Source organism: Leucoraja erinacea, chromosome 14, assembly GCF_028641065.1.
Source record: "Leucoraja erinacea ecotype New England chromosome 14, Leri_hhj_1, whole genome shotgun sequence".
NCBI classification, from domain to species: domain Eukaryota; kingdom Metazoa; phylum Chordata; class Chondrichthyes; order Rajiformes; family Rajidae; genus Leucoraja; species Leucoraja erinaceus.
The window spans coordinates 2903384-2927216 of NC_073390.1; the positions used below are offsets into that span (position 1 = coordinate 2903384).

The 23833-nt window shown below is 44.7% G+C and overlaps 1 protein-coding gene across 3 annotated transcripts in view; it reads left to right on the forward strand.

Annotated features, from left to right (window-relative positions):
• mcf2l2 (MCF.2 cell line derived transforming sequence-like 2) overlaps positions 1–23833 on the forward strand; it is a 369326-nt gene that overhangs the window by 287448 nt on the left and 58045 nt on the right. For all 3 annotated transcript variants that reach the window (XM_055645379.1, XM_055645377.1, XM_055645378.1), the window contains exons 24-26: positions 867–945; positions 5400–5466; positions 11154–11254. In XM_055645379.1, the coding sequence (XP_055501354.1) occupies positions 867–945; positions 5400–5466; positions 11154–11254 (247 nt within the window). The remainder of the gene's footprint in view (positions 1–866; positions 946–5399; positions 5467–11153; positions 11255–23833) is intronic.

Here is a 23833-nt window from a genome sequence, read left to right on the forward strand (position 1 = left end):
ACTGAGAGAGTGAAAGTGGAGCCAGCTACAAGTTGCTATCAATCAATTGTCAGGTTGTAATATTTTCTTTTAAATAAACCTACTTAGGACGTTAATATTCTTCAGCGCAGCGGTAGAGTTGCTGCCTTACAGCGAAAGCAGCGCTGGAGACTCGGGTTCGATCCCGACTACGGGTGCTGTCTGTACGGAGTTTGTACGTTCTCCCCGTGACCTGCGTGGGTTTTCTCTGAGATCTTCGGTTTCCTCCCACACTCCAAAGACGTACAGGTTTGTAGGTTAATTGGCTTGGTAAATGTAAAAATTGTCCCTAGTTGGTGTAGGATAGTGTTAATGTGCAGGGATAGCTGGCCGGCGTGGATCCGGTGGGCCGAAGGGCCTGTTTCCATGCTGTATCTCTAAACTAAACTAACCAAAAAATGCTGGAGCAACTCAGCAGGACAGGCCGCATCTCTGGAGAAAAGGAATGAGTGACTTTTCGGGTCTGCATTGATTCAGACTTATATTTTTATATTTTTTCAATATTCAACCGTTTGAATGACTTATTTTTTGAAAAAAGTTAAAATCTCATACACTTTCTGTGTACTTAAATAAAAATTGCTCATCTCTGTCATGGGAAATTGGAGAGGCTCTGCTGATAGGATGTGAAGGTCAGGAGCCATGTTAGTGCCATTATCACTTGTGTGAATACCCCTGTCAATGGCTGGCAGCTGCGAGAGAGGTCCCAAATGATCCCAGCCCCATTCTGCTGGAGAAGCATGATGAGACTGGTGTAACTCGGTAGAAAATCCCGTGAACAATTTTCAAACCATTTGTTTTTTGTTAATGTTGGACTTTGCCTTTAATTTGCAATGACCACCTAATTACAGGCATCATCTGTCGAACTGAAGAATCTGTGGGTTTCTGAAATTCGGAAAGTACTGACAGGACAATTGCAAGCTTACCGAGGTAAACAATAGTGTAAAGGAGACTTCTGATGTACAATTACAAATGTGCAATCTCTGGTTACCCTTATAACAGCTCATGTCTCTTCCAACCCTTTTTTATTATTCATCATCACATTTTAAAGTGGCGCAGTGGTGGAACTGCTACTGCCTCATTGCGCAAGAGTTTGATACTGACCATGGATGTTGATTGTGCGGAGTTTGTACATCCTCCCTGTGGCCGTTTGGGTTTTCACTGGGTGCTCCAGTTTCCTCCCACATCCCAAAGACATGCATGTTTGTAGGTTAATTGGCCACTGTAAATTGCCCCTCTGATCAGCATTTTCAACAAACCTATGCACACTTCTCCAGCATGCCTACAGCGGATGTTACTACAACTTCAAGAATATGACATTGTTCTGATCCACAAACACGGTAAAGATATTCACCAGGCCAACACTCTCTCGCGGGCATCCGGAAGACCTGAGAGGATCCGCCTTTGACGGATGATGACAATATTGTGATGATTTTATCCCTTCGTCCTGCATGGAGGACCTGGTTGCCACGCTGCTGCTGACAGTACCTTACGGTCACTAACCTCCGTCATTAAGTGCGGCTGGCCAGACAAACACTATAACCTTCTGCTGCCAGTCCGGCCCTTCTTTGGAATTGATTGTTGACTTTAGGAGAGCTCCCCCTCTCCTTATCCCACTCACCATCAACAACACCACAGTCACATCTGTGGAGTCTTTTAAGTTCCTGGGAACCATCACCTCCAAGGACCTTAAGTGGGGGGCTACCATCGACTCCACAGTCAAAAAGGCACAACAGAGGATGTACCTCCTGCGGCAGCTGAGGAAGCACAATCTGCCACAGGCAATAATGGTCCAATTCTACACGGCCATCGTAGAGTCTGTTCTCACCTTCTCCATCATGGTCTGGTTTGGCTCAGCGACTAAGCACGACACCAGGAGGCTGCAGCGAATCGTCCGATCAGCAGAGAAGGCTATTGGCTGCGACCTTCCCGCCATTGATGAACTGTACACTGCAAGGGCCAGGAAGTGAGTGGGAAAGATCATCTCTGACCCCTTTCACCCTGGCCACAAACTCTTTGAATCACTCCCCTCTGGAAGGCGACTCCGGATTGTCAAATCTGACACAGCCAGACATAAAAACAGTTTTTATCCACGAGTAGTTGCTCTACTCAACAGCCAAAAATCTGTAGCCTCCCTTTGATCTGGTATTTTGTTGGTTCACGTGTTTGATCAATGGTGTTTTATCATTAATGTTTTATTATTATTAATGTTTTCTGAGTCATTCGTAACTTTCACTGTATGTCATGCAGGGACGTGCCGTCAGGGTAGACAAGGTAGGCACTGCCTACCCTGACTAAAATTATAACATGGTAATTACTAAATATAAATAGTAAAGGCATGGGAGAATTATGCCTATCTAAGAGATCGATCTCATAGGTAGGCGTAATTCTCCGTGCCTTTCATCCGCAGCGCTTGTAACCCTTGAAGGTCTGTGCAGCCCACGTGCCATCAGCGCTGCTTCAAGCCGGCATTTTCAAGCGGGGCTGAAGGTAGCTCAAATTCTGCCTTTGCAGTACTGTGCAGGCGCAGCAGCCTACTGCACATGTGCAGCGCTAGTTTCTTGGCGGGGTTTTCAAATATGGATTGGCATTATTTTAAGTATATCTTAGGAAACAGGGAGAGAGGAATGGAGCTTGTGTACCGTATTTCCCAACGTGTGGGGGTGGGGGGAGAGCTCCTTTCACAGCGTTTGGGGAGTCTGGCCCGGGGTAAAGTTGCGGGGAGGGTAGGAGTGTTCTGAAGGAGGGGATCTGGATCATACCAGTAACCCACTTGCGACACTCCTTGCACGGATCCACCACATTGTGGCCGGGGGGGAGGGGGGGGAGGGGGAAAGTAGCTCGGGTGGCTGTGATGGGTCGCTGGGCCAGACATCGGAACCAGCCGCCACCTCCGCGCCTTCTGCTGGCCCCCGCTCACCTCTGGCATCTCTCCGTCTAAAAACCTCTCTCCTCACTCAAGTCACCCGCTTCCCGCAAATCCTTAAATTCCGACAGCACGATTGAGGTTACTCGGCTGTGGGAATTTTAGGAATTTGCAGGAAGCAGCTGACAAGAGCGAGCGGCAGGTGAGAGGTGTTCAGACAGAGAGCACTGCCAGAGGTGAGCGGGCCGGCAGAAGGCGCTGAAGTGGCGGTCAGTTCTGCTACCCGAGCTGCTTCTATCCCCGGATACAATGCGGTGGCTCCGCATCCGGAGCGCCGCAGCAGCATTATCCCCGACCCCCTCCTTCTCAACACTCCTGCTCTCCCCGCAACTTTACCCCTGGCACAGACTCTCCACACGCTGTTAAAGGAACTCTCCCCCCAATTGGTCCCTTGAACAAGTGTTGCCATTCAATTAGATGACAACTGATTCAACCTTTCCCTGTGCTCCCGTTTTTCCCACCATCTCTCCACCTGCCATCACCCTTCACCCCCCACCCATTCAGTAATTCAGAATAAAGGAGACTAGGAAGCCATGGGCAAATTGAATTGTTACTTTTTTTATTTTTATTGTTTATTTTTACGGAGAGAACAATCTGCGCATACGCGGTTTAATTTTTTTTTAAAAGCCGACTGACTACCTACCCTGAGTAATTACTCACGGCACATGCCTGATCTCATGTTGTTACATGTGGGCGGAGCACCAAGGCAAATTCCTTGTATGTGAATACTTGGCCAAAAAACTTACTTACTTACTTACTTCAGATTCAGATTCAGATTCAATTTTAATTGTCATTGTCAGTGTACAGTACAGAGACAACGAAATGCATACTTACTTACTTTGTTGTCCGAGACGAGCTAGTACTGCAAGACAACATTATTTGAAAAGGACACAAGGCCGCGGATCCTGCTTCGCTGCACCACCAATATTTTAACGCTGTTCATGCAAGGCACCCAGCTGCTGAAGCCACTGTTTTACGGGCAAGAAGCATATTTTACTGGCCTGGCATGGCGGAGTACAGCATCCTGTGCAGTGTGCAACAGTTTAGCACCTCACCAACAAAAGCAACCACTTCTTCCACATCCCATGGTCTACAATCGCAGCTGATATTTTTGATTGGCATGGCAAACAATACCTGGTGCTCGTGGATTCTTATTCAGGATGGTTCGACATTGATTTTCTCAGTAGCCCCACTTCCAGCGCAGTGATTTCGATGTTCTCGCCACTTTTCAGACCACGGATCTCCGGGCAGGCTGCTAACTGACAACGGCAGTCAATTCACCAGCTAACAGTTCAGGGAGTTCGCTAGACACTGGAATTTCCACCACGTCACCAGCAGCCCTGAATACCCCCAGTCTAACGGGCTGGCTGAACGGGCTGTCAAAAGTGCTAATCAACTTATGGTACGTCCTGTAGCTGTCCAGTGCCTGTAGCTGACCAGGCATTGATCCCACAAGTGTTTCCACCTGAGGAGGCTCAATCCAGGTTGCAACAGAAGCGTGACATTCAAAAACGATGGTTTGACCAGACGAGTAGGCCACTGCCTCCGCTAACCAAAGGGCAGGTGGTCCACTTACAGACTGACAAAGGCCACGACCGTATTGGAGTGATTTCTGGACGTGCTTTGGAGCCACGCTCATATATCGTTAGTGCTGATGGCGGCACCTATAGACGTAACAGGCAACACATCCTGCCTGTGAACGAACCAGTTCCTCCTCCGTATTATCCAGATCATGCAAATTCACTTCAGTCTGCGTCTAGTGCCACTCGCTTGCTTTTGCCAACGCAACAACCCATGCCTGCAACAGCTGCTCCATCTGTTCCATCGTCGCCTGCACCACGGTTTCCTGCTTCGTCTCCAGGGACGTTGGTCCAGTATCCCTCGCCTGTGAAACCACCTGCTCTCTCCCTGGAAAAACGAAATGGAGATGGTCTTTATCGTACATGTGCTGGCCGTGTTGTGAATTATCCGGACTATGTTTGACTTTCCTCCAGTTTGTCATCGATTGTTATGCACGATTCTTTAAGAGGGGGGATGTAGATTAGTGTCACCCATTTCACGAGTCATGCTTCTGTAGTTAGGCCCACTAGCTTTTCAGTTATCATTGATTGCTGAATTCCTTTAGTGTAAGTAGAACGTGCAGGTGTGTAGTCATGCTTGCAATGTAGTTAATAAAATCTTTAGATCTTTATAATGGTGGAAGGCTTCTGTTATTGTATGGACAACACTCAACAAGCGTGTCCAGTTGGTGCAGCCTAAAGTAGAACATCAAAATCCCTTCCTTATGGAGGTAGGCATCCTGCTCAATTCCATTCTATTTTCTACACCGAGCTGTTTAATAGTATTAGATGCAAGAACAGGAAATTGAGAGCAAAATGTACATAACTAAAAGATGCCAAGAACATTTGTGGAAAAGTACAGTTTCTGTATGCTGACCATTGTTTTATGTGTGTGGCAGATGCAAGCCAGCTAAACCAGAGGATACAAGAACATGTGTATCAAGCTCCACTAACTACACCCAACAGGTATTTGCTTAGGAACAAAGACTGTAGTATTTCATTTATCTCTGCCTCCAAACCTGGTCAAATACCAAGCTTCACCTTCTCCAATGGGTATGAGTTTGAGTTTAGTATATTTAGTTATTTGAACACAATTACAGACTATTTGCAAAGCAGCTACTCTGTTAATCTGTTGATCACTATCATTTTTGAAAAAAACATAATATTTTGAAAATTGATGAGAATGATGATGAAATTCATTGAGCATTTAAAAAGATGCATTTCAGGATTTCTTGTCACCCACATCACCCACCTTTCTGATAGAACATAGAACTGAGTGAAACAGGGAGTTGCAGAGGAAATGATCTCTGCAAAAAGCAGAGAGGGGTGGAGATGGGAAGATGAGACAGCAGTGGGATCCCGTTGGAGGTGATGAAAATGTCAGAGGATTATGCTTATCTTCAGTCTTCTTCTTATCGAGTCTACACACAAGATTAGAAGTTGTTCAGGCAGATCTGCATACAATGGTGTCTGTCTTGTCACTTCTTGTGCTTCTTGTGTGTGGTGGTGGAAATATTGGTGGAAACAGGGCCGTGACGTGAACACTCTTTTCTTGACCCCTCCTATCTTCAGTGTAAACCAGCATCTGCAGTCCTTCTTACACACTTCCATATTTGTCTGATCTCTCCTTGTGACCAACACTAGCTAATCCAGGCAGCATTCTGGTAAAGAGAGACACTAAATGCTGGGTAACTCATCAGGTCAGACAGCATCTCTGGAGAAAATGGATGGGTGAGGTTTCAGGTTGGGATCCTTCTTTAGGCCTGAAGAAGGGTCCTGACCCAAAATGTCACATGTCCGTTTTCTCCAGAGATGCTGCCTGACCCGCAGAGTGAAAGGTCAGCATGCGAACGGGAGCTAAAATGTTTGGCACAGTTTGGAGATCACATAGGCCAAGGCGGACAGACTGTCCATCTTTGGTATAGGCCAGCATCTCCAATTACTTTTTATTATCATTCTGGTAAATCTCTTCTGCACCCTATTCCAAATATCCACATTCTTCCTGTAAATAAGCAAGCAGGACGGCATGCAAAATATTCCAAATATGCATGCCAGACTTACAGAGATGCAGTATGACCTTCTGCTTCCTTCCTCATCGTTCTGACCACTGAAGGCAATGATACCATATGCCTCCTTTATCACTATATGTGCTTTATTGCCACTTTCAGGGAGCTATGGACCTGTACACCAGGATCCCTCTGCACTATCAACTCCACTCCTTCCTTTTAAGTTCGACCACCCAAAGTGCAACACCTCACAATCACACTGTTTAAACACCCTGCCATTTCCCTGCCCATTTTTGTAGTTGATCCATATCCAACTGAATACTTTGACAGCCTTCCTCAATGTCCACAACTCCAGAAGCCTTGGTGTTAGCTGCAAACTTACTAACCAACCTTTCCACGTTTACTGTATATCCAAGTCATTTGTATACATCACAAACAGATGTCCCAGCACAGATCTGTATGGAACTCCATCGGTCACACAGCTCCAGCCACAATAATGTTCTTCCACCACTCCCCTCTGTCTTCAATGAGTTGGCCAGTTCAAAATTCTAATGACCAAGTCCCATGCATCTTAATCTTCTGGATCAGCCTCCCATGGAGGACTTTATCAATTGCCTAACAAAAAAATATGTGGACAACATCCACCCCACCCTCACCAATCACCTTCCTTCACCACCTCATAAAAATCAACTGACTTAGTAAGACATGACCTGTAACATCCAAAGCATTGCTGACTGTCCCTAAATAGCCTCTTCTTTTCGGAATGGGAGTAAATCCAATCCTGAAGAAACCTCTCCAACAGCTTCCCTTCCCTGTAATCTCTGCTGTTGCTTCTTTTAATAAACTGGGATAGATCCCATCAGGCTCTGGGGAATTAACCACCTTAAGCCCCAACACCACTGCCTTTGTGGTCTCAAATATTCTCAACACTGATGTCACTGTACTCCATGTTCTTCTCCTTTGTGAAACATGTGCATAGTATTTGTTTAGTACCTTGCCTACATCTTCTGCCTCCAAGCACAAATTCCCTCCTATATCCTTGAACAGTTCTGTCTTCTCCTTGGTTACCCTCTTGTTTTTAACATACATATAAAAAGCCTGGGAATTTTCTTTAATCCGACTTCCCCCTTCTGACCTTTCTAATCACCCGCTTGAATTCGTTCCTCAAAGGCCTTCTCTTCTGAGAAACCTGCATACAATTCCTTTTTCATTTTGACCAAGACAAAATCTAAATCTGGATTAATCTGCCACCTTTAATTTCCTAAACATACCCATTGTCACCAAGTGATTTTAGTGATTTAGTTGATTTTGCCTATAATAAACTAAGCAATTCCACATTTAATGTTAATAAAAGACTGCAATAAAGACTCTGCAACTCAAAGTAACATTGAAACCATGAAGACCTGAAATCTTAAATGAAACACACCATTGGGAATGCTCACCAATTCTGGCAGCATCTGTGAAGATTAAAGGGAAACAAAGTTAACTTTACAGATCGATGAACTGACGGTTCTAATGCAAGCTAGAAAGGCTGTTTACTTGAAATTGTCACTTTCAATGTTACATGTGTGTGTGGCAGATGAAATGCTGCTCCTTTGACTTGTATTGTAAATGGCCAAACACGGGGAGCTGAGAATGGGATAGAGAGAGAGTAAAAAGCACCTGGAAGCTCAGGTGTCACACTTGTCTACTACACAGAGCCGAAGTGAAAGAGCCCACCAAATCTCCATTTGGTTTTCCTGTATAGAAGGGTTCACATTCTGAGAACCAATTGCAGAGCACTAGAATGGAAGGAGTTCAAGGGAAGAGATAAGAGGGCAAATATTGCACCTCCTGCTGCATCAGAAAGCATTGGTGTGAGGTGGTGTTGGTTGAAAAGCAAGAGGAGATCAGGGAGTCAGTGAGGGAATGGTCTCAGTATGCTGAGAGGAAGGGGCCCAGTGATGGCATTATGGAAGGAAGGGGCTGACAGTGCTGGAAATTGAAGATGATGATCCCATTGATTGCGGAGACAGATGATGGAAGATGAGGAAAAAGGGAATCCGATCAGTGGCACAAGTGTTAGAGCTGCTGCCTCACAGCGCCACAGGCCTGGCTTCGATCCTGACCTCGGGGTGCTGACAGTGTTGAGTTTGCACGTTCTCTCTGTAACCACTTGCGCTTCCTCTGGGTGCTCCAGTTTCCAAACACAATAATTAGAGAGACGAATGATGAAAGAGAGAGAATGGGGTGAAAATTGACATCAAAAGTAATAAAGCCTCAGGAAGCAGTACCAATATAAACATTAAATGTGGTATAGAGTGAACATTAGTATACATTAGCGTGGAATTTCATGCATATTAAGGTGTGTATTAGCTGATGAATGTGGATGAAATATATTTCCCTACCTTCACTTTAAACCCATCAAGTCCATGCTGGCACCCATGCAGCAGTCATATTCATTCCTATTCCATGGCCCTTATTTACCTGCAGCTCTACACCTCATTCCCTCTCAGTCATACCCATCTTTAATTCTTTTTGTACTTAACTTGCACCAAGAGGTAATTTCGAGTGAAGATAGATACAAATGCTGGAGTAACTCAACGGGTCAGACAGCATCACTGGAGAAAAGGAATTGGTGGCGTTTCGGCTCGAGACCCTTTTTCAGACAATTTAGAATAGCAATTAACCTTAATTTCAATCTGAAGAACGGTCTCGACCCGAAATGTCGCCCATTCCTTCTCACCAGAGATGCTGCCTCACCCGCTGAGTTACTCCAGCATTTTGTGTCTACCCTTGATCTAAACCAGCATGTGCAGTTCTTTCTTACACATATTAACCTTAATTGTACACACAATGATCAGTGGGGGTTTATATTGCATTGCTGGACTAATAATGAAGATTAGATCATGGCTTTGGAAATTAAGCTCAAGGATTGCTTCAGTGGAAAATATTTGCAGTGATTTTGGGTGAAGGCATCTGACGGAAACTAACTGGATATCTTCTGCATGGAGCTTGAAAAGTCAAATGGCCTCCTTTCATGCTGTAACTTTTTAGTGAATCTGTGATATACAGTCCCTCTCCTTCTTCTTTCATGTGGCGTGCACAGCCTAAAGTTGTTGGACAACTTGTTCTATTTGATCTTCCGTTTGTGCACGTCGAGTTGATTGCATTAGTCGAAACAGGGTGGACCATGTGAAGGTTGCAATCTTCCACCCCATACAGTCCGTGACATAACAGGAAGGTCATGGTTTTTATTGTAAAAAAGGTTCTTGTCCTGAATGGTATTTGTAAAAAGGATTAGTTTATAAACTCTTTAGGGACAGCATTAAATTCTCCCAAATATCCCAATTCTGAAAGAAACCAGCCCTTCTTTTCTTCATGTTAAAGTTCAATGGGTTGAAGTAGGTCAGCTGGTTTCACCACATTCCAGTAGATCATTTTGCATAATGTTCAAAAACACTTTTGACAACATGGGTACGACCATGTGTGTGCTAAATTGTACAAATTACAGAGAACTTTGATCTGGTGACTTTGAACTAAAAATGCATAAAAGCAAAGTTAAAAAAACAATTACAAACTGAAAGATAAATGCCATGCTTTTAACCACCAATAATGCAGGAGAATGTAAGAAGATACAATAACAGGAGCAGAAGTATGTCATACAGTCCATTCAACCTTATATGAGACGACACCATACAATAGAACTTTATTTGTCCCAGGAGGGAAAATTGATCTGCCCACAGTCACAAAACACGAGATACATGAAACATGAAAAGTGACGAGTGGAAAGGATTGGGGATGTCCGAAGATTGGGGATGGGGTGGGGGAGTCAGTCTACCCCTCGTCTGAGGCTTGTACGTGATCAGTTTAAGCAGATAAGGGATGAGGGGGGGAGGTGTGGAAAAGGTGAACAAGGAGAAAGAGAACATGGGTGCACTGGTGAGAGTAGGAAAGGGAGAGGGTTACCTACATTTTTAAGAATAAGGAGTAAGCCATTTAGAATGGAGACGAGGAAACACTTTTTCTCACAGAGAGTGGTGAGTCTGTGGAATTCATAGAGGCAGGTTCTCTGGTGCTTTCAAGAGAGAGTTAGATACGGCTCTTAAAAATGCCGGAGTCAGGGGATATGGGGAGAAGGCAGGAACGGGGTACTGATTGGGGATGATCAGCCATGATCATATTGAATGGCGGTGCTGGCTCGAAGGGCCGAATGGCCTACTCCTGGCACCTATTGTCTATTGTCTACATTAAAAAAATCAAAAATTCATACCTTTGGGCTGCAGACCCAAAGTGTCTGTCCCCCAACATGGCAGTGGGGAAGACAGAGGACAGACAGGTCGGTATTGGACAGGCAACCGAAAGTTCATGATAGATGATGCAGGCTCTGCAAAATAGTCACCTAGTCTACATTCGGTCTTGTTGATGTAGGGGAGGCCACATCATACGCATAGACTGCAATAGAGCAGGTTTAAGAAAGTGCACCTGAATCTCTGCCTCATCTTCTGAGTGAATGGCTGAGTCAGTCCAGCAGGATCAATATTTTTCTGATTGCTAATATCAGGATTGTAGGTCCAGCATGTGGATGATCTAGCAAAGTAACCAACTTTAAACCGATGGTAACTGCAATATTCAGCTTGCGGTAAATTGCAAACTTCTACCTCACAGATACATGAGGAAATCATCTTTACAGCAACAAGACAACAAGGGCGATCCAGAACTGAACAAGCAAGAAGAGAACTGCAGCTCCAATAACAGACTAAAGAGAGGTAATACATTTTAATGACGTTGCATTTTGCTAAATTATGCACAGGAAATAAGCATCTGCTTTACAATGGGAGTGGGGGGGGGGGGGGGGGGGGGGGGGGGGGGGTGGGGGAGTCGTGGAAGCGCGTCTCAAATCTAGATTTGCAATTCCATCAGGTGATTACTTCAAAGAATAGCTGAGTGGATGGCACAGTGGAGCTACAGTCAGTACTGCTGCCACATGATTTCAGCAGCCTGGATTAGCGCTTGGCGGTCAAGTGTTTTCAGTGTGGATTTTGCTTGTTCCGTCACTGGTTGCTTGGGTTGCCCCAGTTTCCTCCTGGACCCCAAAGATATTCTGGGAAATTAATTGGCCACTGTGAATGACCGCAGTCCGTGCGTGTGACAGGAAGATCAGGGGAGATTAATGAGAGACGGCACGTTACACAATGGGCCACATAGCCTCCGCCTATGTCTGAATGAAAATGTGAATAAAATGTATCTGTGTGTGTTTGCACCTCCTAAGTTTTATTGTGAGTATTATGTCTATTCTACATTCAGTACCAACACCATGGGTGGCACAGTGGTGCAGCTGGTGGCATCACAGCACCAGAAATCTGGGTTTGATCCTGACCTCAGGTGCTGTCTGTGTGGAGTTTGCACATTCTCCATGTGTACGCATGGGTTTCCTCCGGGTGCTCCGATTTCCTCCCACAGCACAAAGACGTGCAGGTTTGTAGGTTTATTAGCCTCTGTAAAATTGCCCCGAGTGCGTAGAAAGTGGGTGTGATGGTGGGTTAACATCGAACTAGTGTGAACGGATAACCAATGGTCAGCCTGGACTCGGTGGGCCGAAGGGCCTGTTTCCATGCTACATCTCTAAAAAAAGAACGAAAACTCCAAATTCTCAGGTTAATTCGATTTCTTTTCATTCATTTCATTTTTTGGGAGTACGCTAAAAAATACTGCTATGCATTCTCCTGCCCTTCTCTAAGGAAATGTTTACAGCATTCACCCCATCAGTTTGCTCTTCATATTACAAGTGCAGTATATAATTAGGCGGATGGGAGTAAATTATGCAATTTAATAGGAACGTTTCTTTTTCATGAAAGACATTTCATTTTGCACCCAATGTTCGAAACCATCCAACGGCATGGATTGATTGCAGAGTAAAGTTTTAGTTGCTCTTCCTCAACCCTTCTCTAATGCGAGTTGTCACCCCAGTATATCCCTTCACAGTGGAAAAATACGGTGCAGGTTTGGACCAAACAATGCTACTTGATACGTTTTATTTCTCGAGCAGCTGCCTCCCAGCTCCAGCGATCTGGGTTTAATCCTGACCTCCGGTGCTAAGTGCATGGACAAGATACATTCACAAGTTCAAGGAGTTGAATTAGGTCATTCGGTCCATCGAATCCACTCATGGGTGATTTCTGCCTCCTAATCCCATTATCCTGCCTTCACCCCAAAACCCTTGACACCCGTTCTAATCAAGATATTCTCACTATGTCCATGCGGGTTTCCCCCGGGTCCCACAACCTATGATATGCTGATGATTAGGTCAGTCACCAACTGTAAATTGTGTAGGTGAATGAAGAATATGAATGTGGGGACATTAAAATGAGTATTATGTAAAATGTAAATGGGTGACCCATGCTTGGCATGGACTCAATGGGCTGTAGTATCTGCCATGACACTAACAAACACTTTTTGACTCACTAGACATTAAGACTGCCTAATAATGTTTAAATATGCCATTTTTATTGGTTAAATAATGAAATATTAATTTTATTCGTCTGAACTGGACATTGACAAATCTTAATCCACACAAAGCATCAGAATCTAAGCTTTTGTTTATTTCTCGTCAGCGAATGCCTAATGCATGACACTAGGTTTATTTTGTGCTTGATACATAAATACATTCAACAAACTATCAATATTGGTCTTTGCAGGTAAGTATCAGTGTTTCTGTGTACAATTAGCCCCTATCATAATAATCTGATTTATATAGCACATTTTTAGTCAACTTGCATTGACCCCAAAGTGCTTCACATAATTACATTACATTTACACACAGGCAAAGGTGGGTGAAGTGTCTTGCCCTAAGGACACAACGACAGTATGCACTCCAAGCGTGATTCGAACCGGCTACCTTCCGGTCGCCAGCCGAACACTTAGCCCATTGCGCCATCTGTCATCCCTATCATATGTGTAACTGCCAGCAAGTTCAAGATTTGAAAGATGATTGTGTAAACGCACAGTTTATCAACAGCTGTTTGGAGTTTTATGAATGGGCTCGAGTGCACAGTGGCAAATATGAGGACAGGAATTCCCCCAAATACCCCAAAATTCATTCAAATAATTGAATGTTCTGGGCGGCACGGTGACGCAGCGGTAGAGCTACTGTCTTACAGCGCCAGAGACCTGGGTTCGATCCTGACTATGGGTGCCGCCTGTATGGAGTTTCTATGTTCTCCCTGTGACCTGCATGGGTTTACTCTGAGATCTTTGGTTTCATCCCACGCTCCAAAGACGCACAGGTTGTATGTAAATTGGCTTGGTGTAAATGTAAAAATTGTCCCTAGTGTGTAAAGGCCCTGTCCCACTTACGAGCCCTTGGCACGCAAATTACGTGACCTCGTGGTCGCGTTGAGGTGCACGGGCATGGTGTGGCCGTGCGGGGTAGGTCCCACTGAGAAGCGCGGAGGGGTATGGAGTTGTGCGCGGTATCGCGCGGCTCTCCGAAATTTTGTAGTGAACGAAATCTTCGCACGCCACTGGCCTGTCGTGTAACTGACGGCCAAAGTGGGACAGGCAAACGACCCTGGCACGACGCAACGTCTCACCTCCAACAGCTGCAGAAGCAGGCAAACGATCGCCGAACTTGGCCTGGGACTCATGGCCGTTGCCGATCCGGTCCGCCCCCACTCTACTCCCAGAGCGGGGCCAAGAAAATTGAAGATAGACACAAAATGTGGGACCGGCAGCATCTCTGGAGAGAAGCAATGGGTGATGTTTCGGGTCAAGACCCTTCTTTCAGACTGAAGAAGGGTCTCGACCCAAAACATCACCCATTCCTTCTCTCTAGAGATGCTGACGTGGTCCAGCTGAGTTACTCCAGCATTTTTTGTCCATCTTCAAATTATGTCACATGCTTCAGACGGCTGTGCGGATGCATGAAATCGCGCGCAACCTTCGCGGGACCGCCGCGCCACCGTCGCATAATTAGCATGCCAAGGACACGTAAGTGGGACAGGAGCTTAAGGTAGTGTTAATGTGCGGGGATCGTTGGTTGGTGTGGACTCGGTGGGTCGAAGGACCTGTTTCCGAGCTGTATTTCTAAACTAAACTAAACTAATTTGTTTCAGGTTTAGCTATGATATCTTTGCCATCATTTTCTGCATAGGATTTATCCTACCATCAGGATGAAATGTTGGCATGAAAGAAGCAGATTAAAGGCCTGTGAGCTATGTGTAGACGCTTGCAAAATACACTGTGTAACCAGTCATCATCACTGTGGCTTTTATGCTAATCTCCTTTGTTTAACATTCAAGAGCTGGCAAAGCTTTGTGTATCTTCCAAGCCTTTGTGCAGAGTCTTTTGTTTTCACCAGCGGGATCATGAACTGGCAGGCAGACCTCCCCCTTTGTAAACTTTCATCATTTTCACTTTGTTAAATGCTTTGTTAATGGAATGGAATTCAGGGAGTTCTATTATAGGGAGCAGATGGTTTGTCCGTAGAAATTACAGTAAGGATGAAAATCTACCCCAGTCTGTCAGATGATGCGGTGTTAATTCTCAACTTCAAATGAGCTCAATAAAAAATGAGGCAGTATATTGTAATATGTGTCATTCACTAAAATAGACAGCAGTTTCTGAACACAATGTTTAAAGAGGGGAATGACTGGTATATTCTCTATAATGTAACTCATTGTCTTGAATATTGAAGCATGTCTCTGCAGCTTGATTTTGGTCTGGTAATAGCCCGCCTGCTTGCTTTAATGCGCTCATCCACATTTTAAAGAAAATAGTAGGGTGACTTGCAAAACAGAAAGGTGTTTTTATTGTGCAGTTACCGATAGACTGCTAAATTTAAAGAAAAACATATACATAAAAATTCTGTCTTTAATTTGTGTACTAGTCATGTCTCTACTATTTATTTCATTCCGCTTACATGTTTTTCCTCTACTTGCTAAATTTTTGTAAGGTGTCCTTGAGACTTTTGAAAGGCGCCCATAAATAAAATGTATTATTATTATTATTATAATTATAAATAACAGAAATAAGAAGGAAAGTTTCTTTATATATCGTTCTTTATTTATATATTGTATTATACAATATATTATACAATATTATACAATATTATAATTATATTATATTGTTTTATACAATATATTATACAGTATTTTACAAATTGTTTATATATTGTTTACAATATATATTAACGATTTAGACGAGGGAATTAAATGTAACATCTCTAAGTTTGCGGATGACACAAAGCTGGGTTGCAATGTGAGTGGCGAGTAGGATGCTATGAGGCTATAGGGTGACTTGGATAGGTTGGGTGAGTGGGCAGAAGCATGGCAGATGCAGTATAATGTGGATAAATGTGAGGTTATCCACTTTGGTGGCAAGAAGGCAGATTATTATCTGAATGGTGTCAGATTAGGAGAAGGGGAGATGCAACGAGAGGTGTGCTTGTACATCAGTCACTGAAAGTAAGTATGCAGGTACAGCAGGCAGTGAAGAAAGCCAATGGCATGTTGGCCTTCATTGCAAGAGGATTTGAGTTTAGGAGCAAGGAGGTCCTACTGCAGTTGTACAGGGCTCTGGTGAGACCGCACCTGGAGTATTGTGTGCAATTTTGGTCTCCTAATTTGAGGAAGGACATTATTGCTATTGAGGGAGTGCAGCGTAAGTTCACCAGGTTAATTCTCAGGGTGGCGGGACTGACGTATGATGAAAGAATGGGTCGACTGGGCTTGTATTCGCTGGAATTTAGAAGGATGAGAGGATATCTTATAGAAACATAAAATTGGACAGGGTCGATGCAAGAAAAATGTTCCCGATGTTGGGGGAGTCCAGAACCAGGGGTCACAGTTTAAGAATAAGCGGTAGGCCATTTAGGAGTGGGATGAGGAAAAACTTTTTCACCCAGAGGGTTGTGAATCTGTGGAATTCTCTACCACAGAAGGCAGTGGAGGCCAATTCACTGGATGTTTTCAAGAGATAGGTAGATTTAGCACAGGGTTAAGGGAATCAAGGGATATGGAGAAAAAGCCGGAACGGGGCATTGATTTTGGACGATCAGCCATGATCATATTGAATGGCAGTGCTGGCTCGAAGGGCCGGATGGCCTACTCTCGCACGTATTTTCCATGTTTCTATGTTTCCAATTTTCTGCTGATATTTAGCTTGTCGAAAACTATAGTTTTAAAATCCAACTTTCTTTTCATATATTCCTGTGTACATGCTCTTTGTCCTTATAAATGATGTACGATTGGACGGAGGAGGCATTAGGATTTACCCCCACACATGGAACCACTTCTCAATGTGAACTGGATCATAAGAAAAGGCAATCCAGGTCCTTTAGCAAACACAATTTCTTTTCATAAGGGCACACGACAGAATTTGTCAACTGCTGCCAACAATAATTTATGATATTTTGCTAAATGTCTTAACATAGTAACAGTCCTTGAAAGATGAGCAACAATTGAGAGTAACAGTGTAAGCCGCTGATTGTCTGGCAAATTAGAAAGAATGTGGGTGCCCATAAATATCAACTTGGTTTGGAGAATTAGCTATTAATTTGTTTTAAAATGCAATTCCTCATTAGAGTATTTAAATAATATTATAACGACTGGAGGCCTGGAGGCCTTAAAGTTATTCTAGATCTCACAAAACCCGCAGTTTAAGGGAATTGAGAAGGACTGGAGCCTTGAGTGAGGTGTCCTTTCAGTACAGCTGGTCAGAGAGTCATAGAGCACAGGCCCTTTGCCCCAACTTGCCTTGCTGATCAAGTTGCCCCATCTCCCAAATTCCCACCTCCTCATGTTTGCTCCATATCCCTCTATAAACGCGGGCAGGTGGGGCATCTTAGTTGGCATGCTGGACTCAAGGGCCCATTTCCATGCTGTATCTCAATTATCCTCTAAACCTTTCCAGGTAACTGTCTAAATGTCTCTTAAATGGTGTTATAGTACCTGCTTCAACCACCTCCTCTGGCAGCTCTTTCCATATACTGACCACATTCTGTACAAAAAAGTTGCCCCTATTAAATCCTTAAGCTATCTCCTTAAACCTCTGGTTCTTGATTCCCCTACTCTGGGTAAAAGATTAGCATGCACCCTGTCTATTCCCCCATGATCTTATACACCTTTATAAGATCTCCCCTCACCCTCCTGCACTCCAAGGAATAAAGTCCTAGCCGGCCAAACCTCTCCCTCTCAGGTCTTTAGTCCTGGCAACATCCTCGTGAATCTACTCTACATTATTTCAAGATTCTTACATGGGAAGAAAGCAACATCCTTCCCAGAGCAGGGCGACCAAAACTGAGCTCATTACTCCAAATGTGGCCTCACCAACTACTTACACAACCGTAACATCACATTCCAACTTTTAAGTTCAATATCCTGACTGATGAAGGCCAAAGTGCCAAAAGATGTCTTGACAACCGCATAGAGTCATACAGTGTGGAACAAGACCTATTGGCTCAATTTGCCCACGTCAACCAAGATGCCCCATCTACATTTGTCCCACCTGCCTGCGTTTGTCCCAAATTCCTCTAATCTTATTCTACCCTTGTACATTGTGATAGTGCTTACCTCAACCTCCTCTGGCAGTTTGTTCCAAATACCTCCCACCTTTAGTGTAACAAACAATTACCCTCAGGCTGCTATTAAATCTTCCCCCCCTCACCTTAAACCTATTTCCTCTGGATCTTGATTACCCTCCTCTGGGTAAAATACTGTGTGCATTTACACTACCTAATTCTCTCATGATCTTATATCCCTCTTTGAGATCACCACTCGTCCTCCTGCAGTCCAAGGAATAAAGTCCCAGCTTTCTCAACCTCTCCCTGTAGCTCAGGCCCTCGAGCCCTGGCAACACCTTTGTATTTTTCTGTAATGTCACATTCCCGTCCCTGCACTCCTAGATCTCTCTGCTCCACAACACTACCCAGGGCCCTGCCATTCACTGTGAAAGTCCAAAAATGCATCACCTCGTATTATCTGTATTAAAGTTGATTAGCCATTGCCCAGCCCACTTACCCAACTGATCTGGATCCTGCTATCATTTTTGATAACCATCTATGTTATCTTTGATGCCACTCATTTTAGTGTCATCTACAAACTTACTAATCATTCGTTCTACATTTCCATCAAAATCAAAATCATTGGTATAGACCACAAACAGCAATGGCCCCAGCAGTTATCCCTGACGTACACCATTAGTAATCAGCCTCCAGTCTGAAAAACAACCTTCCACCATCACCTTCTGCTTTCTTCCATGAAGCCAATTTTCTATTCAGTTAGCTAGCTCTCTATGGATCCCATATGATCTAACCTTCCAGAGCAGCCTACCAAGACTTATCAAATGCCTTCCTGGAGTCCATACAGACAAGGTCCAGGTCATTGCCCTCCAGTCTTCTAGCACCTCACGCATGTCCGATTATGATTTCTCAGGCAGAGCGCCCGCAATTTCATCTCTAGCTTTGCATAATGTCCTTGGATATATCTGATCAGCCTCGGGAGATTTATCTACCTTCATTGCCTGAGGACATCCTCCAGCTCCTCGACCATAATACAGACTGTCCTCAAGACAGCTTAATTAACTGTCCCAAGTTCCTCAGTCCCCATGGCCTTTCTCCACAGTAAAAACAGAGGGGAAATACTCATATGGACCTTGACTGGCACCACACAGAGATGACTGCTTTGCTTTCTGAGGGGCCATATTCTCTCTCTAGTTACCCTCTTTCCCTTAAAGCACATATAAAATCTCTTTGGATTTTCCTGAATGTTATCTGCCGGAGCTATCTCCTGCCCCCCATTTGCTGTCCTTATTTCCTTCTTAATGGTGCTTCTCCTTTCCCGAAGCTGTTCCAGGGATACACTAGATCCAAACTGCCTGAACCTGCCCCATGCCTCCTTTTTCCTGACCAGAGCCTCAATTTCTCTTGTCATCCAAGATTCCATATCCCCACCTGACTTGTTATTCACTTTAGTGGGAGCATGCATGTCAACTCTTGCCATCATACTTTTAAAAGCATCCCACTTTCTGGGCTTTCTTTTGTCGCAAACTTACTCCAAGTCCAGAACACGGAGTCACAGTTTAAGGATAAGGGGGAAGTCTTTTTGGAACGAGATGAGAAAAATTTGTTCACACAGAGAGTGGTGAATCTGTGGAATTCTCTGCCACAGAAGGTAGTTGAGGCCAGTTCATTGGCTGTATTTAAGAGGGAGTTAGATGTGGCCCTTGGGGCTAAAGGGATCAGGGGGTATGGAGAGAAGGCAGGTAACATAGAAACATAGGGGCAGGAGTAGGCCATTCGGCCCTTTGAGCCTGCACCGCCATTCAATATGATCATGGCTGATCATCCAACTCAGTATCCCATCCCTGCCTTCTCTCCATACCCCCTGATCCCTTTAGCCACAAGGGCCACATCTAACTCCCTCTTAAATATAGCCAATGAACTGTTGAGTTGTGTAACAGCCGCAGGGAAGAAGTTGTTCCTGGACCTGCTGGTCCGGCAACGGAGAGACCTGTAGCGCCTCCCGGATGGTAGGAGGGTAAACAGTCCATGGTTGGGGTGAGAGCAGTCCTTGGCGATGCTGAGCGCCCTCCGCAGACAACGCTTGCTTTGATCAGACTCAATGGAGGGGAGCGAGGAACCGGTGATGCGTTGGGCAATTTTCACCACCCTCTGCAATGCTTTCCGGTCGGAGACAGAGCAGTTGCCATACCATACTGTGATACAGTTGGTAAGGATGCTCTCGATGGTGCAGCGGTAGAAGTTCACCAGGATCTGAGGAGACAGATGGACCTTCTTCAGTCCCCTCAGGAAGAAGAGACGCTGATGAGCCTTCTTGATCAGAGTAGAGGTATTGTGGGTCCAAGAGAGGTCATCAGAGATGTTGACCCCCAGGAACCTGAAGCTGGAAACACGTTCCACCTCCGTCCCGTTGATGTGGATGGGGGTGTGCGTGCCGCCTCTGGACTTCCTGAAGTCTACAATAAGCTCCTTGGTCTTCTTGGAGTTAAGGGCCAGGTTGTTGTCAGCGCACCATGCTGCTAGGAGCTGGACCTCCTCCATATAGGCCGACTCATCGTTGTTGCTAATGAGGCCAATCACCGTTGTATCATCTGCATACTTGATGATGGTGTTAGTACCATGTAGAGGTGTGCAGTCATAGGTGAAGAGGGAGTAGAGGAGGGGGATCAGCACACAGCCCTGTGGAACTCCGGTGTTCAGGGTGACGGTTGAAGAGGTGTGCTTGTCTAACCTCACAGACTGGGGTCTGTTGGTTAGAAAGTCCAGTATCCAGTTGCAGAGGGAGGGGTCGATGCCCAGGTTACCGAGTTTGGTGATCAGTTTAGAAGGTATAATGGTGTTGAATGCTGAGCTCTAATCGATGAACAACATTCTTACGTAAGTGTCTTTGTTGTCGAGGTGGGAGAGGGCGGAGTGAAGTGCCGTTGAGATGGCATCCTCCGTACTCCTGTTCTTGCGGTAGGCAAACTGATAGGGATCCAATGTGGAGGGTAGGCAGCCTTTGAGGTGTGCCAGGACCAGCCTCTCAAAGCACTTGGTGATGATGGGGGTAAGTGCAAATGGGCGGTACCACACACCACATGGTACCCAGAGTTTGGCCAGTTCTTGTGTCTATGGTTATTTGTGTCACTGATCCAGTTCGGTTGCTTGTCAATGGTAACCCCCAGTATATTGTACTTAAAAATGGTAATGACATTCAATGTTAAAAATTGATGGTTACACATGTTGTTGTTGAAGATGGTCTTGGGCTGGCATTTCTGCAATATTAATGTTATTTGCTGTTTATCAGCCCAGTGTGTTGTTTCAATAGCTGTTAAGCTGAGAATGTAAGTAGACATTGTTCAGTCATCAATAAACGCCCCCCATCCCCACTCCCTTTTGACACTGTGATGGGAGGAATGTCATTCCATTAGCGACTGAATCGACTGAAACCAATTGAGCTTCGGACAGTCTAGAGGAACACTTGTCATGATGTGTTGTGGCTGGTATAATTCACCTCTGACAACTGCGAACATGTTCCTTAGTGCAAGGTATGATTCTTACCAGTGGACCACTGTTTTCCTGTTGATGTCCATTAACTTCAGTTTTACAAAGACTGAGTTTTACTAGGACTAGTACCAAACTAGTGCCACACTTAGTTAAATAGTGCCTTGGTGTGAAGTGATCTAACTTTCCCTCTGCAATTTAGATCCTTGTTTTGGACCAAGGCTGTAATGATGTCTGGAACCAGGTGATCTTAGCAAAAACCCAAAGGCAGTAAATAGTTGTTAAACTGCCAATGATGGCTTCCATCACTTTGTCAGTGATTGAGAAAGCACTGATTGGGTGATAATTGGATTTGTTCTACTTTATAAGGGGCATATGCCTGCACAATTTCTCACATTGATGGTTAGATGCCAGGGTGATAACTGTACTGGAAGTCTTTCTGGAATGCAGGTCTTCAATGATTAACACAGTGTTTGAGCACACATCCTCCACTTTCAACTTCCTGCCTCTTACTTCATCCTACCGCGACCAGAGAGCAGTGCTGAACCGCTATCTACCGCTTTGATGACCCTTGGACTATCCTTGATTGGATTTTACTGTGGCTTTACCTTGCACTGAACGTTATTCCCTTATCATGTATCTATGCACTGTAAGTGTTTGCGTTATCTTTCTGCTGACTGGTTAGCATGCAACAAAGGCTTATCAATGTACCTCGGTACACCTGACAATAAACTAAACTGTTTCTCAATTCGGCTGACCCCAATTGGCAAAAGCTTATAAAAGATTTTGCGGCACGGACTTGTAGGGCCGAGATGGCCTGTTTCCGTGCTGTAATTGTTATATGGTTATATGGTTATATGGAAAATAAATACAGCAGGTTTTCACACTGCTTAAATGCCTTCACTCCTCCCCCTTCTCCAACCAAATTCCACCCTGCTAGGCCAATGTGTCATCCAGCACTGGCTGGCCAAATTAAGGATTCTTACTGGAGCTGCTCCCTTTGAACAGTCAATAGTCAATAGTCTCAATAGTCAATAGTCTATTTAATTGTCATTTGGACCCCTGGAGGTCCAAATGAAATGCCGTTTCTGCAGCCATACATTACACACAAATAGACCCCAGACACAACATAATTTACATTTTACATAAAAACATCCATCACATAGCTGTGATGGAAGGCCAAAAAAAACCACTATCTACCTCTCCACTGCCTCTCCCCCCCTTGATTGGATTTTACTGATGCTCAGAGTCAAAGTCAGTCAAGCCCCCGGCTGGCGATGGCGATTGTGTCCCGCGGCCATTAAAGCAACAAAGGCTTATCAATGCGGTACACCTGACAATAAACGGTGGTGGTGCGAGGTCGCACACCGGGTTCTGGATGTTGGCGCCCCCGGCGTGCGCTCGCAGAGTCCCGCGGCCATTCCAAGCCGCGCGGGGCAGTGATGTAGGCCCCGCTCCAGGAGCTCTTCGACCCCGCAACTCGGGCAGGAGAAGTCGCCGTTGCAGGAGCCCTGAAAAGCGGTCTCCCTCCAGGGACCCGCGGGCTCCCGGTGCCGACGTCCGCAGACCCGGCACCGGTGATCAGAGTTATCATTTGTCACCAAGCTCACGATCCTTGTGCATTCATTTCATCGACTTGTGCTTGTGTATTCTTTGTTGAAATAGTGGCTATGCAATTGCTGACAACCTGGTTATTTGTTAAAATTGATGAGTTTGTTGATGTTCTTTGCACTCTGCTATTTTTCTCCTTGCTCTACCCATTCTACTTGTGTGTGGTTTGATTGTATTCACGTACAGTATTATATGATTTGATGCAAACAAAAACTTTTCACTGCACCCCAGTAGACATGACAATAATATACTAATGATAATGCAAAGCTTTATGGACCCAAGATCTTGGTTTCAGCGCCAAAAAAATAATGAGTGACTTAAGTTTGTACAAGAATAAAGACTCAGATTAATTAAATAAACGGGGGGAATGCGCAAGGATCTTGAACTTAGTGACAAACAATAACTCTGATCACCTTCCCTGATCAAAGGGAGTACCTCCAGTAATACTTTGGTGGGTCCTGAGAAGTTTAACTGACATATCTAAAATGTATTCCCTTGTTATAAAAAAAAATCTTACAATATGCAGGTAGACAAAAATGCTGGAGAAACTCAGCGGGTGCAGCAGCATCTATGGAGCGAAGGAGATAGGCAACGTTTCGGGCCGAAACGTTGCCTATCTCCTTCGCTCCATGGATGCTGCTGCACCCGCTGAGTTTCTCCAGCATTTTTGTGTACCTTCGATTTTCCAGCATCTGCAGTTCCTTCTTAAACACCTTGTCTACTCTTACAATAT